General features: G+C 41.7%; 1 protein-coding gene across 2 annotated transcripts in view; it reads left to right on the top strand.

Annotated features, from left to right (window-relative positions):
* Positions 1-15,486, top strand: part of SLC9A7 (solute carrier family 9 member A7) — a 119,189-nt gene that overhangs the window by 55,528 nt on the left and 48,175 nt on the right. For both annotated transcript variants that reach the window (XM_015247235.3, XM_015247234.3), the window contains exons 2-5: positions 1,287-1,486; positions 3,717-3,794; positions 9,815-9,891; positions 12,763-12,875. In XM_015247235.3, the coding sequence (XP_015102721.2) occupies positions 1,287-1,486; positions 3,717-3,794; positions 9,815-9,891; positions 12,763-12,875 (468 nt within the window). The remainder of the gene's footprint in view (positions 1-1,286; positions 1,487-3,716; positions 3,795-9,814; positions 9,892-12,762; positions 12,876-15,486) is intronic.

The following is a 15,486-nucleotide window of genomic DNA, read 5'->3' as shown; positions in this document are numbered from 1 at the left end:
TATGTTTTTTTTTTTTTTACATTTCGCTCACTTTTACTTGGGCACGTGTGACTCACGTCCAGGACCAGGGGAGCGACCCTCCCTCCTCACTCATGGAATTGAAAGCTTACACATCGTTTTGCTGTTTTTTTTTTCCTAAAGAGAAAACACTACTAAGAATGGAATGAAATGTTAAGACTTGCAGCTAATGATGCTAGCTGTATCAATGCCACAGTCCCCAGCAGCCAGCTCTACAGTCCTTGAATCATGACTGTGAAAATTTGCACTGTGGTGTTTAGCTGCCTAGGGGATATAATTGTTTTTCTCCATGATACCCAGTACTTGAAATGACCTAAGCAAAGGCATTTCTTTTTTCTTTTTCTTTTTTTCCTTCCTCTGGTGTGTGGCAAAACAAGTTGCATCTGTAGCAACTAGAAATCCCCGTGGCCTTGCCATCGCTGGTGGATGGTGGCAGGACTGGCCCGAGGGAAGCTGCTGGTGCAAATCGAAGAGCTCAGCAGTTCTGCCGTGTGCTGTGCTGGGCAGAAAAAAAACTTGGCCTCTTGTTGCTAGAGAGCAAGTTCTTGCTTCACTCAGGAAAGAATTCAAGAGCGAGGCATAGTAAAGTGAAAGCAAGTTTATTTAGAGAGATACACATTCCATAGACAGAGTGCGGGCAGTCTCAGAAGGCAAGAGAGAGAGCCACCATGAGGTGTGGAGTTGTTAGTTTTTATGGGCTTGGTAATTTCATGTGCTTAAGAGTAGGATGATTATTCCAACTATGTTGGGGAAGGGGCGGGGATTCCCAGGAATTGGGCCCCGCCCACTTTGGGGCCTTTTATGGTCAGCCTTGGAGCTGTCATGACACCTGTGGGTGCCCCATGGGGCTCAAGGTCTACTGGAAGTCAAATCTTCCGCCATCTTGGTTCTAATCAGTTTGTCCTGTCCTCAGTTGCTGTCATTCCATCAGTGGTTGTGCCCTGCCCCTTTCCCTCCTGTCTCACTCTGATCACTCCATCCTCCTCCGCCAAAAGCCTGAGAAGTGAGACATGATCAGTGGTTAAAATTACTTAGAGTCCCATCCTAACTGTGAAAGGTACAGTCCTACCTCGTCCTCCTGGGGGCTGCAGGACTCACCCTGGAATAGATAGAAGCTTAACCCCTCTGAAGGACTGTGTAGTTGTTCCTGAAATGCACACCCTCTGCCTGGTCTCTAAGATTCCTTCTGAGTTTCTTAGTCGTTGCCATTACTTCCACGCTCTCTCTGTCCTCCCACAGGCCTGACGTTTTCTTCCACTCTGTTTCAGGGCTCATCGTCGGGGTGATCCTGAGGTACGGCACCCCTGCCACCAGTGGTCATGACAAGTCACTCAGCTGCACTCAGGAAGATAGGGCCTTCAGCACCTTATTAGTGAATGTCAGCGGGAAGTTCTTCGAATACACCCTGAAAGGAGAGATCAGCCCCGGCAAGATCAACAGCGTGGAGCAGAATGACATGCTGAGGAAGGTGAGCTCGGACCGTGTGCCAGCTGCTGTCCTGACATGGTCTTGGAGTTTTCTGATTCTGTCTCGACCTTGTGGAGGGAAATCCTTTCAAACTCTTGGAATATCGGGAACATGCCTGGCTCCCAGTTTGGCCAGGAAGCTTTTGGACTGTGATGGGGAGAAGAAGGAACCAGATTTGAACTTGAGCCTTTTAACTTTGTGAGACTGATGTGGACCACCGGTGATGCAGTGGGTTTGTAGTCCCCACTCAGCTCCTCTCTCCACCTCCCATCTCTTTGACTATGTCTCTTATCCTTGTCCTGGTTCAGGGATGAGATTATGTCTTTCTCAAAATAAGATTCGTTTCTTATTTTTCTTTTAGCTTGTGTATTCAGTGTCCACAAGTGTTCTTAGTTCTTCATGGTTCTACAAACATTGATTGGGTTTCCCACTCTCATTGGTGATTGATGCCAAATGCTTACTGAATCTTCCAAGGAAAAATGTCTTGTTGTCTTAGAATTTGAGTCCAACTGTTGTTTGCCATTTGATGTTGGGGATAGCTAAAATACTCCACGAATCACGGGGTTCTATATCTCTTCATTTGGGTGATTTCCAGGATAAGCATGAGATCTGTATTTATCCACATATATTCTATTACCTTATAGACCCGGGCGTATCAGCAGGAAGACTTCTGTGTAAGGGATCCAAGTTGTGGGAGCCCCTTGTAATATCTGAAGGCTTGCAGTCAAAGAGTGCAGACTGTGCTCCAGAATTAAATTGTTGCTGTTCTCGGGATCTACCACCATCTTTAAAGAAAATTATTCTCAACCTGGAGCATTAAACACGCCCATCTCTCAGTCCCTAATGGCAGTCCTAGCAAGCTCTTTGCGCTCAACTACTTCATAAGAACGCACGGGATTTCCGTAAACATTTGTGAAATTAAATGTGACTGAGAAAGGTACCCAGTATAAATACCACACTGAGGGCTGTTTCGAAATGGCCACCAGCATCCTTCATACTCAGTAGGATCGGGGGGAAAAGGAAAGACGTCAGCCCATTTTCATCTTTTCGTTCATAATAGAAGATGAAGTTGACTTTTACCCTCTTATCTTTAGAAAAAGTGTTAATTCAATTCCTTTCTTTTTCAACTTCTGCCACACAAAGCAAAGGTGGGAGGACAAATGAGGCTGAGATGATAGTTGTTAATTGAGGGGAGAAGAGACATGTTGAGGCGGCTTGGTTGATGCAGAGAGTCTTGAAGTGGGTGTCAGAGAACTCCTGTGCTGATTCAAACAGGACTTCCAGCAGGTCCCTCTCTCCTGGGCCCCAGTGTCCTCATACTGGAGAGGTGTGTGTCCAAGGCCCCTTCTCATTGGGCCATTCTCTGTTTTTCAGACTACTTTTATCTTCAGCAAGAAGAAAGAATAAAACATAATTTGAATTAAAACATACTTTTAATTAGGGCGGTCAACATTTCCAGTTTCTAAAGAGAAAATGCTAACTTTACTTTTAATCATTCAAACGGAGATTTAAAGTAATTAATTGAAATCAGAGCCAGTTAATCTCCCAGTGTGAACAAATTCTTTAAAAAGGTTAGGAGGCTTAGAGAACGCTTAATTCTTTTCTGGATGTGATAAGATTTTGCTGTCTAATAGTTTCAGAGTGATTTCCCTAATTGCCTACAGGTAATTCTAGTCCCCTCAGAATTGATGAATTTACGTTGGCATCAGTAGAGACTTTGATCTAGGCCACATCACACATCACAGAAGACTGGTCACTCAGAAGAGGCTTAAATTCGTTACAATGATGTCTATAAATCATTCTGTGGGGAGGACCCAGAACATTAATAAAGGATCATGACTGCATCTTTTATTGCAGTTGAACCTTTATAAAGGTTTAATAAGAGAGTTTGATTTCTTGTGTAAGAACATTGACCAGAAGCTTTCTGTGAGTTCTCAAAGTTGCACTGAATACGTATTAAACAACATGCCAAAAAAAAAAAACCCACCCAAACAAAACAAAACAAAACATAAAAACAACATGGCAAGAGCAGAAGGCAGAAGTGCTTTGTGGAGAAGGACATGCTCATGCTCGTGGCTTCTCTCCTGTGATGGGTCTGTGACCTTTCCCATTTATGTCATTTGTTTTAAATATTCAAACTTTAGTCTGTGGCTTAAAATATTAAGCAAATATTATGGCACCGGTTGATATTAAACTAAAAATTGGCTTTTTTTTTCTTTTTAAACCTTTAGGTAACATTTGATCCAGAGGTCTTTTTCAACATTCTCCTGCCTCCAATTATCTTCCATGCTGGATACAGTTTAAAGAAGGTAAGAGATTTTTGCCAGTATTTCTCGAAGCATGGGAATCTCTGTATTAATTTACCTGCATAATTTCCTAGTTTTTTTTCCTTCTCCCACATGGCTTATTACTGTGTTCTGCACCCACTCAGAGACTACAGTTGACTCACCGTCAGTGACTCATTTCTGTTTGAAAAATCTGACTCTCTCATGCGTTGCTGGTGGGGATGTGAAATGGTACAGCCACTCTGGAAAATATTTTCGCAGTTTCTTTTAAAACTAACTTTGAAATTAACCATACGACCCAGCAGTTTTATTCCTGAGGATTTAGCCCCCAAAAGTGAAAAACTTCTGTTTACACAAAAACCTGTACATGATTGTTTATAGCAACTTTATCTGTAATAGCCCCAGTCTGGAAGCCAGCAAAATGTCCTACAATAGGCGAGTGGTTTAACAGACATCCGTACCATGAGATACTACTCAGCAATAAGATAGAACAGACTGCTGATACACAGAACAGCCTGGATGGAGCTCAAAGGCATTATGCTGAGTGGAAAAAAAAAATCCAATCTCAAAAGACCACATACTATGTGATTTCACTTATATAGCATTCTAGAAATGACAAAATTATAGGGATGGAGAACAAATTAGTGGTTTGCCAGAGGTTAAGGAGGGTGGGGATGAGAGGCGGGTGGGTGTGCCTATAAAGCGGGTAGCATGAGGGAGATCTTCGTGGCAGTGGAACAGTTCTGTATCTTGATTGCAGTGGTGGTTACAAGAATCTACACATGTGATCAGATGACATAGAAGTCTGCACACACATGGTTGCCTGTGACAGTTTCCTGGTTTTGATATTGTACTACAGTTATGCAAGATAGAACCAGGGGAGGAAACGTGTCAAGGTACACGGGACCTCTCTGTATTATTTTTTTTATAACTTCTGTGAATCTATAATTACTCTAAAATAGAAAGTTTAAAACAATCTATCCTTATTATTGAGAGAGGGTCATTGTGTTCAGTAGCATGGTTGGACCTAAGCCTCTCGTTACTCAAAATACCAAATACCTTTACACATAGCGTGAGTGGTTCCCTTCCTCCCCCATTGTGGGAACGTTCTGTGAAAATTTAGCTTCCACAAAGGCCTCTTTCAGGTAATAGCCGAGGAACTTGTTTTAGCTGTCTTTCTGAGTGGGGACTAAAAGAAACCTTTTCAGTGAGCCTAGAGAAGAGAGATCTTGGTTGCCAATAAAACTCAACAACACTCTTTTAGGAAGTGGAGAATATCTTCCAAGTTGGTAAACCTCTGAATAGATCGATGAAGCCAAAAAAAAAAAAAAAAAGGAAAGAAACAAATTACTTTATCATGGATGAAAGAGGGGACATCACTATAGACCCTTCATACATTAAAAGGACAATAAGAGAATAATATGAACAACTTTGTGCCAGTAAACTTGACGACCCAGGTGAAATGGGCAAATTTCTTGAAAAGTACAAATTACCAAAAGTGACTGGAGAAGAGATGGAAAACCTGAACAGCTCTCTGTTAATGAAATAAATTGAGTTGATAGTTAAAAACCTTTATACAAGCCCAGAAAACTTCACTGGTGAATTCTACGTAGCATTTAAGGAAGGAATACCAGTCCTACACAAAATCTTTCAGAACATAGAGGAGGGAACAGTCCCAACTCACTTTATGAGAGGGTGCCTGTCCATGAGTCTGGTTCTTCTGTCAAAACAACGGCCATTTTCAGGTTTTTAAGCTATTTCCAGCCAACGTAAATATAGTTACTTATGAAGGATCTGGTATGTGTTAGGAGCTTTGCACATATCCTTTATTTCTGTTTTTACATACATTATTTCTAATCATCACAGAAACTCTGTACGAATGTGAGGGTGGTGGGTAGCTCACACCCCTTCTTCTCAGGTTTCCAACTCATTTATAAACAGACACAAGGAGCTAACTGGCGATTGAATGATGAATTTATGACCTGGAGTCCCTGGTAACACATGCTGGAGGATGTAGTTTAGCCCTTGGTAATGGGGCTACTTACTACGTACATCATGAGTTGAAGATGGATGCCCTTTAGCCACCAGGTGGGTCACCATCACAGGTAGAGAGGTGGAAATGGAGAGATCCTAGAAATTGCTAGAACTGTCTCTTTTGCTCATAACCTGGAGGCTGTAGGAGTAAGAGCAACCCCCCCCCCACTTTTCACAGGAGGATCAAGGCTACAAGTCAAGGTCAGGCCAGTCTCCCCCTTCAGAGATCAAATGGCCCCTCCTTACCGCATCACCTTCGAGGGAAGGATGGAACTGAAGTCCTCTTACCCACAGTGGATGCTTGAGGCGCAGGAGGCTGTGTTGCTGCACACCAGCCCAACACACATTTGTGCACTCACAGACGTGTATAGAATGCCCTGTGTTTCACTGCTGTTGAAGCTGAACTCACAATGATGAAGTGACACGTGTGAGGTTACGTAGGGGGTACAGGGCTGAGTCAAGATTATGACTTGTCTATCTGACTGGAGGGCTTAGGGTTGGTCCTCTGTGTTATATATATTCCCTCCAGACTTAGGTTTTCTGTACCAAAAAAAAAAGGATCCTTTTTCTGACTAATTTATGGGGTTGCCAAAGTAATCCAAATCCATATGTCAGCAATTGACGTGTAACAAGTAGGAGATGATTTTATGGGTATAAATAATATTATTCTTTCTCTAAATGAAGAATTTGGGGACTGCTCTTCAGATCAAATGGGTGAGGAAAAATTTGGTATTTTAACCAACTAATCTTAATGTATAATCAAGGTCAGGGTTGCTTTAAAGTGAAACCAAATCGTTGGTCCTGAAAGCCACTGTGATGGCTGAAAAACACCTTACTGTTTGCAGAGCCTTCCCTTTGTCAGATTCACTTTCTCCGAAGAAAAACAAATAACAGGCTTTGCCAGTTATGAATTTAAGTTGTTTTTGAAATGCTAGTCCTTAAGGTTATTATTGGCTATTATTAGTTTAGTCTCTTTTGTTTTTAATATGGTACCAAAATAGTTGGTTCTTCTGTGGTTGCTATCTCTGATTAAATCTGTTTCCAGCTGAATGTGTAATAAATGTTTCACCATTTACCTACTGGGATGTAAACAGATATATTCACACTCTTTGACCTATGTGCATGTACTTGTCATTCAGACATGGACCTTCTTTGTCTTCTTCTTTTCTTAAGAATTTCTTAAAAAAATTTTTTTTCCTTCCAGTTTTATTGAGATATAATTGACATACAGCACTGTATACATTGGGGGGGGGATATGGGAGAGGTAATTAGGTTTTATTTAACTAATTAATAATTAATGGAGGTACTAGGAATTGAACCCAGGACATTGTGCATGGTAGGCAGGCACTCTGCCGCTCAGCTATACCCTCCCCCACTGGACCTTCTTTTTCTAACTTGAAAAAAGTACCATTGGAATTAGCTTTGACTTTTGTGCTACAGCTGACAGTTCGCTTCCAGGGCATTGGCAGGGAACGAATTCACCTATAGAAGCCTTCATGTTTTGTGAATTTCCCCAAGCAAACACACACACACACACATACACACACACAACCGTGTTAAAATTTGTCCAGGGAATGGGAGATGATGGGTTTCCCATGGAGTAGGAATGTAAGGCTTAGAATGGCACAACTAAGAATCGGGCTGGATTTTCACTGAAAGCAAACCTTCTCATCCTGTTATGTTTTAGGCTTGTATTCTTGAAGGCTTTTTACCAGGCTGTGTCATCTCCTTTTGTCTCTTTTTGCCATTCTGTAAGAGAAGGGAAAAGTCAGAGGCTGAACCAGTCATGGCCATGTGACCCACACATGACTGTGAACTGTTATGACCAAATAGGAAAAGGACAAAAGATGGAGGATTCCACTAGACACCTCCTGTCCTTCTTCCCTAAAGGGATGTGGTGGGAATCAAGAAGGGTATCTTGTGCAGTGAGAATGCAGTGCCCTGGGCTCAGAAGACCTGCTTTCCAGTTCCGGTGCTGCAGCTTGCCAGACGTGATTTCGGGCAGCTCACATCACACTTTTGAGCCTTAGATGTCTCTCATATAAAAGGGTCCAAAGAACACCTTCATGATGAGGTTGTTGGTGAGAATTGGATGGGCTAATATATGTGAAAGTACTTTGTAAACTATGAAGTATATATTTAAGTATTAGGTGTAATAATAATACACGTATAAGCGGCATGTTATACCTTTTCAAGATACAGGAGAATTCCAGTTCATATCAGCAGATAGGAATGGGGATGGGTAATTTATGCGCATGTGTGTGTGTGATTTGAGAATAGATCATGAATGCATTTTTGTGGTGGATTTACGTTTCTAATTATTTTGCTTTGGCTAATATATCATGAATATTAATTTACTTAATATATTCAAACCAACCACAGGAATGGTGACCCAGAAGAAAGTTGAGTAACCAGGGCGAGCACATCCAGGGTTCCAGTTTTGCTCCTGGCTACTTGGCATGGGTTTCATTGGTCTCATGTCTTACCCTTGATCCGCTCCTAGCCTGCGCTGGTTTAAGCACTTGATGGAGCTTTTCAAGGCAAGGAGGCGCACAATTGTTGATTTTTTTGAAATCGATTTTTTCAAAACATCGGAAGATAAATGCATTAGCATTAAAAAAAAAAGACCGGGGACAATGATTTTAGGAGGCAAACATAATATGTTTGTAATATGTCCAAGCAGTTTCTTTATTTGTAATGGTCGGTGTGGAAATCTCTTGAAGAATTCGCTTCTGAGCAGGTGGTTTAGGGGCACTAGGGATTCCTTGCCACCTTCTTCACAGTCTCAGAGAGGAGCAGGCTTTGGAGAAGGCTGAAGCCAAGGCCTTAGGTCCTCCGTCTGGAATGCAGGCCGGGGGCCACCCACAGCCTTTTGTCCAGTCAGACTTCGTGGTGGCTGCTTGATGCAGGCTGAGTTCTTCCCAGATCCTGTCTTTCTCTGACGTTGCTCAGCTCACAGGCTGGGGCCCACCTGCCTTGTGCAATTTTTAGGTAGCACTAGCTCCTCTTTAATTAGGGCGTTTGGGGGATTTTGTTTGTTTTTGTTGAAATAGTCCTGATTGTCCAATGAGAACAGCTTTAGGCCTTGAGAGGTAAGAATCATGGTTCGGGTTCCCAGAACAGAGATTTTCCCCATCAGAATATCCACAGGCCCAATGATTTATGAGAAGTGAATCCTTGTGTGTGTGTGTGTGTTGTTTTTTATGGTAACCAATGAATGAATGTGCAGAAGCATTGGGATGATTGCAGCTTTGCCACCTTTTCCTGAATAATTGCTAGGTCTTCTGTTGGTATAAGTATATAAACATGTATATATATATTTATATGTTGTGTATATACGTGTGTGTGTCTGTGTGTGTGTGCACACACTTATAAATTTGCCCGTCTTAAATGGAGCTGCCCGTTTCTCATTTCTCCACATCTCTCTCTATTGTCCCTCTTTCCTACACTCCAAAGATTAAATCAGATGAGTATCAGGAGACGCCTCAGATGTCGTGAGCAGATAGTTAGGACACTCTGTTTTCTGATGCTGAATTAAGCAGAAGGCTCCTTAGATAGCACTTTCCTACTTTATTAGTTGCAAACTTGTATCTGTAATGTTCTTCTAAGGTACCACCAAAACTGGAAGTGACTAGTTGAGTCACTAGGGTAAAATGGTTTGGATTAAATCTGTGAGAATGATTTGTCTACTTATACATACATTTGTGCATGCATGCAACACAGACAGACACACAGACACACACACACTCTTAATGTAATTCAGTATAATCAGCCAGAGTAGGTTTTTTCTGAAATTTGCTAAGCCCTTGCTTGCTTGTCAGTGATTGGTAACACAAACAATATGTTAAAACCATGATGTTCTAAGGCTAAATAGCATTATTCTGGTAACTTCAGTTATTACTTGATACAATGGAAGCATAAGTGAAGTTCGACTTTTTAGAGCCTTGTAGTGTTTCTAATGTTCCCTGTCAAAATTCACAGTGTGATTCCTGCTTCTTTGTTTTATTTAGAGACACTTTTTCAGAAATCTTGGGTCTATACTGGCTTATGCCTTCTTGGGGACTGCCGTTTCCTGCTTCATTATTGGGTAAGTGGCTCTTTGCCATAGAACCAAATCACTACACTTTCCAAAGAGATGAGGTCCACGTGGGTCCACAGAGTCCAGTGTTTTCCCCCAGCTTTATTGAAATAGAATTGACACATAGCATCATGTAAGTTTAAGGTTTACAGTGTGTTGATTTGACACATTTATAAATTGCAGAATGATTACCGCCATAGTGTTAGCTACCACCTTCATCCTGTCACATGGTTACCATTTCTTTTCTGTGGTGAGAACATGTTAGGAACATTCAAGTATATGATACAGTTATCATTAGCTATAATCACTACGTTGTACATTAGATCCCCACACTTATTAATCTTATACGGAAGGTTGGTACCCTTTGAGCAGCATCTTCCCATTTTCCCCACCCCCCTACCCCTGGCAACTACCAGAGTCCAGTATTTTGATGTTATGAGGATTATAATTAAGATCCAGAGCTACATTGTCCAGTGTGGTAGCTATTAGCCACATGTGGCTATTTAAATTTAAATTAACATGTGGCTATTTAAACTTAAATTAAGATTAATTAACATGAAATAAAATGTCACCTAGTTCTCAGATCTTGGTTTCCAGTATCATTCTTTGACGAAAAGAACCAGGGTCCCTTGTAGAAACGGCTGGTTCTAGGGTTGGGGCAACAAATATGCTGGATAACAATGGAGCATCTTGTAGTGCCAGGAAGTAAGGAAGTGCTCAGAAAACAAACAAACGGATGTGAAGCATGTCAAAAGGACACAGAGCCAACCCGAAAGCTCCCCTAATGGCCAGAGACAACAAAAATAATGACACTGTTTTGGATTATCACCCAAAGTATAAAACAAGTATCTCTGAGTCTATAATGATAAAAGTAAATGATTGGATGAAGGAATAAATGGCGGAGAAGTGACAAATCTGTGCAGAAGAATCCCAAATAATTTATGCAGATCCATTCCCCCTCAAGTAGATGACACTTAGCCTTCCCCCCTTTTGATTGTGGGCGGTGCATAGTGACTTCCTTCCAAAGAGGACAGCATGGAAAGGAAGAAGAGTCACTTCACCGTGGAGAAACCTGACAAACACTACCTCAGCCAGGTGAGCAGGATTAACACCAGAAATATGGTAGATCACGTTGATCCTCCGTACCCTCAACATTTGTGATGTGATGTCTTCCTCCCAGAAACCTCAGTCTAATCATGAGGGAAAAAAAAATCAGACAAGTCCCACATTCTACAAAATACCCAAGCAGTCCTGCTCACAACTGCCAAGGTCTTCAAAAACAAGCAGAGTCGGAGAATCTGTCACAGCCAAGAGGAGATGAATAAATGTAACGCAGGACCCTGGGTGGGATCCTGGAACAGAAAAGGGATGTGAGGTAGGAACTGAGGAAATCGGAATGAAATACAGACTTTAGTTAGTTAAAAAAAAATTAGCCAGAAAGGTGGAGATGAAAGCAGGAGGCTCTGATGCCATCAAAAAGAGGAGGGGCTTGGACTCTGTCCTTTAAGAGAGACGAGCCATGGAAGAGGGACCAGTTGGACAACTGGTACTGGCGGCGGTGGGAGGCAGGATGGGGAGAACGCTGCCAGGGAGAAGTCTGTTGCCCAGGTCTAAGCTTATGATGAAAGGAAATGGAGAGAAAGGTCTAGTTTCAACGAATATTTAAAAGTTAGATGAGAGAAGCCTTTGATAAGCAACAAAGAGCAAATCAAAACTGTATCACAGAGTTAGTGCTTTGAAATAGAACTGTTTAAGTATACTCAGCACACAGTAGGCTGCCATTAAGTCATAGCTGTTTATCCTTAAAAGGATTTAATTCTGCAAATCGTTCCTGAACTCCTAGCTTAGTCAGTCCACTGTTCTAGACGCCCAGGGGATAAAGATGAGCAGTCGCGTGGTCTTGACCACCATCAAGAATCTTATTCTTGGGGGTTGGCCGTAGGGTCCAGTGAGTCTATTCTGCAGCTGTTTATTTAACGTTTTGGTGAAATTTATTCCTCAGTATTTTATTCTCTTTGGTGCTGTTGTAAATGGGATTCTTTTCTTAATTTCTCTTCATTCTGTGGTTATTTTTATTCCCCTAATCCCTGCAGCTGCTGCCAACACACACACCCACACCCACCCACCCACACACCCTTAATAACACGTACTAGGCCTTTTAACACTTCTCACTCTTCCCAGTTTGTCAGCTGTCCTGTTGGAAATGTGCTCTGGCCAAGTTGAAATATTTAACTTAGTGATCCTTCTCGGGCCGTATCACATTCCGTACGGCATAAGGACTGCTGCTGGCCTGCCTGGCTCATGCAAAGAGTGAGAAGCCAGATGGGCCAGTGGGTAATGCTGATATTTTAATGGGATGTTCAGAGAATTTTGCCTCCTTTCCCTTCTTTGAAATCATTCTTGGCAGAGAAGGTTGACCAGTTGGATCTTTGTGGCCAATCCTTTTTTTTTTTTCTCCTCTCCAGCTTCATCTTGTCCCTTCATTTCCATGACTTGAAATGTACTGTCTTTGAATCCTGGGAATTTTGTAACAATTCATTATACATTACACAGGATTCTTTATCTTCTCCCCTATTACCCAGTTGCTTAAAATGCCTAACTTTGTTGCTAATTGAGGCCTATACTTTATATTTGTAAGTAAGCACAATTTTAAAAGATGGAATGTTCCAATGTTTCAGCAAGATGACGTTAACTGCAAACCACTGCTTGGTGCCAGAATTCTACTTGCACATGCTCCTGGTGAGCGTCCAAGCACCGCGGCTGCCCGATGTTTTCACAGACCCCTCTTGGAGATGGTATTCTAGTATTCCGCTGCTTGCGTATTTGCAAGCAAGTTTCTTTTTTTCCCCTTCTGGCATAATTTATCTTTCCTTCTTCCAGAAATCTCATGTACGGTGTGGTGAAGCTCATGAAGATCGTGGGGCAGCTCTCGGATAAATTTTACTACACGGATTGTCTCTTTTTCGGAGCAATTATCTCTGCCACTGACCCAGGTATTTGCAAATTTGGCCTTCACGTTATGATATTCCACTATTCAAATCTTACAAAGTTCAGAGCAATCATTAACTTGCGTTACGTTAGGGAGACTGCAGTATCAACGTGGAACCATGGAGGCAGAGACCAGGAAGCGGTCTAACAGACTTAGATGGCTTTTCTAAGAAGGGCCTGCATTTCCCTTTTTTTATTATTATTATTATTAATATTAATATTATTATTATTGTAAAAAACACATAACATAAAAGTTACCATCTTAATCATTCTTAGATGTATAGTTCAGCAATATTAAGTATATTCACACTGTCGTGCAATCAATCTCCAGAATTTTTTCATCTTGCAAAATTGAAAATCTATGCCCATTAAACAGCATCTCATGTCCCCCTCCCCTCAGTCCCGGTCAACCACCATGCTATTTTCTATCTCTATGAGTTTGACTACTGTAGCTATCTCGTAGAAGTGGAATCGTACAGTGTTTTTCTTTTTGTGTGTGGCTTATTTCATTATTTCATTATAATGTCCTCAAGATTCATCTATCTTGTAACATGTGTCAGAATTTCCTTCCTTTTAAATCTGAATAACATTCCATTGTATGAATATCCCGCATTTTGTTTATCTATCCATTTGCCAACGAGCACTTGAGTTGCTTCCACCTGTATTACCCTTCTGTCTTGCATTTCAGAATGTCTAATTTGCTCACACTTTTTCCACTTAGACTGTCTTTTTTCTCAGTGTTGCGCTTTTGCCTTCTTTCAGGAAACATATCATTTGGTTTAAATAATACCTCTGCTAAGTAGAAATATGCACCAGCGCCTGCAGTGGATGTAATTTAATTTGTAAAGTCCTTTTGTGTCATGTTCCTGCACACTGTGATGTGGTTCCTATTTGTAAATCTCTTACCTTGTATTTTTCAAGTGTTAGTTGAACCAGTTCTTAAAAGTGGAATTATTATGTAACCTTCCTCCCCTGCAGCTCCAAAACAAACAAACCAAAAAGCTCTCCTCTCCAAGTTGGAACCTGTAATTAAATCAGTTCACATAGAAGAGTTACAGCTCTTCTTTTCTGTAATGCCAGCTATTGCAAGTGCATTGTAGGGAAAGGATTTATGGAGAAAAGGCTGATTCCCTGTCTTCATGGTGCAGATGGAAAGGTCTTTTCAATGTCTCTGACGCCCTCTAACATTCTGGGCAGTGATGATCTCTAACATAATAAGATTCCCAGCTCCCTCACTTCACTGTGCCTCTTGGGGGTCCTGTGGAGCAGTGCTAACCGGTAGACCTTCTGTGGTGTTAGGTACATCTCATAATCTGCCCAGGACTTCATGGTAGCCAGTAGGCACATGTGGCTCTTGAGCACTTGAAATGTGGGGTAGTGCAACTGAAGAACTGAATTTTAAATTTCATTTTGCGTTAAATAGTTTAAATTTCAATAGCTACTTGTGACTAGTGACCACCACATTGGATTGCACAGCTCTAGACAAGTTGATGGCTCTGAAAAACCTCAATATTTCAAAAACCATTGCCCTCTCTTACCCTCGTATTTTCTTTCTGTCTTTTTTTTTTAATTCTCCGTTTTCTTTTTATTACCCTTTGACCAGTATCTTCCTGTTTCCTCCTCCCCCTAGCCCCTGGCAACCACCATTTCACTCTCTGCTTCCATGATTTGGACTATTTTATTTTTATTTTTGAATTTTGGGAGGAGGGGTAATTAGGTTTGTTTGTTTGTTTGTTTATGATGGAGGCACTGGGGATTGAACCCAGGACTCTGTGCATACTAAGCATGCTCTCTACCACTGAGCTACACCCTCCCCCCATCCTCGTATTTTCTTTTTCTTTTTTTTTTAAACATGGGTATACTATTTTATTCACATTTAAATTTCACCATCGAACACTGAGCTCAAGTATATGCTGGCCCTATGTTCAGATTTTTGAAATAAAGATAAATGGACAGACAGCTTTAAAGGCTCAATGTATTAAATGCTGCACAATGTATTCCACGGTTAGGAAAAATCCAGGTGGTGGGCTATACCTGTGTACATTTAGTAGCACAAGTATAGGGACAAGCCCTGCAATTTGAGGAAAAACCTGTTCAGAACAGAGGCCCTTGGTTGCTGAGAGAATCTCCCCTTGCCTTCAGACTGGAGACAAACCAAGGAGTCTGTCAGCATACAAACCCCACTGAATTCAGAAAAGTAGCAACAGGATCGATATTAAAGAATTAGCTCTTGCCAGTTGAAGCGCGCAGGGCTGGCTGGAGGCAGGAAGCGCTACAGCTCAAGGCCAGGATCTGCACATGAGAACAGCAGTCCGGAGTCAGGGTGGTTCGTACTTTCTTCAAAAGTCCCCAGTTTTCCAAACAAGTTCCTAAGATGCTTTCCCCAAACAGGGCCCCCATATTTTCTTACATGCACTCTCAGTAAGTTGCTACTGAAGACTTGGCTGGTTGGAGCGCCCTGGTTTGTGAAAAGAATGTGGGCTGTGGAGTTGCAGGTGGAAGTTTGAGTTCTAGCCCCACCAGTCACTGACTGGGGGGCCTGGACACACCGTATCTCCTGCGTGGCCGTTTCCTCATTTATAAAGTAGGAAGAACAGTACCTATTTCTTAGGGCTT

Source organism: Vicugna pacos, chromosome X (assembly GCF_048564905.1).
Source record: "Vicugna pacos chromosome X, VicPac4, whole genome shotgun sequence".
In the NCBI taxonomy this organism is placed as follows: Eukaryota; Metazoa; Chordata; class Mammalia; order Artiodactyla; family Camelidae; genus Vicugna; species Vicugna pacos.
This window is presented reverse-complemented; position numbering and strand designations above follow the sequence as displayed.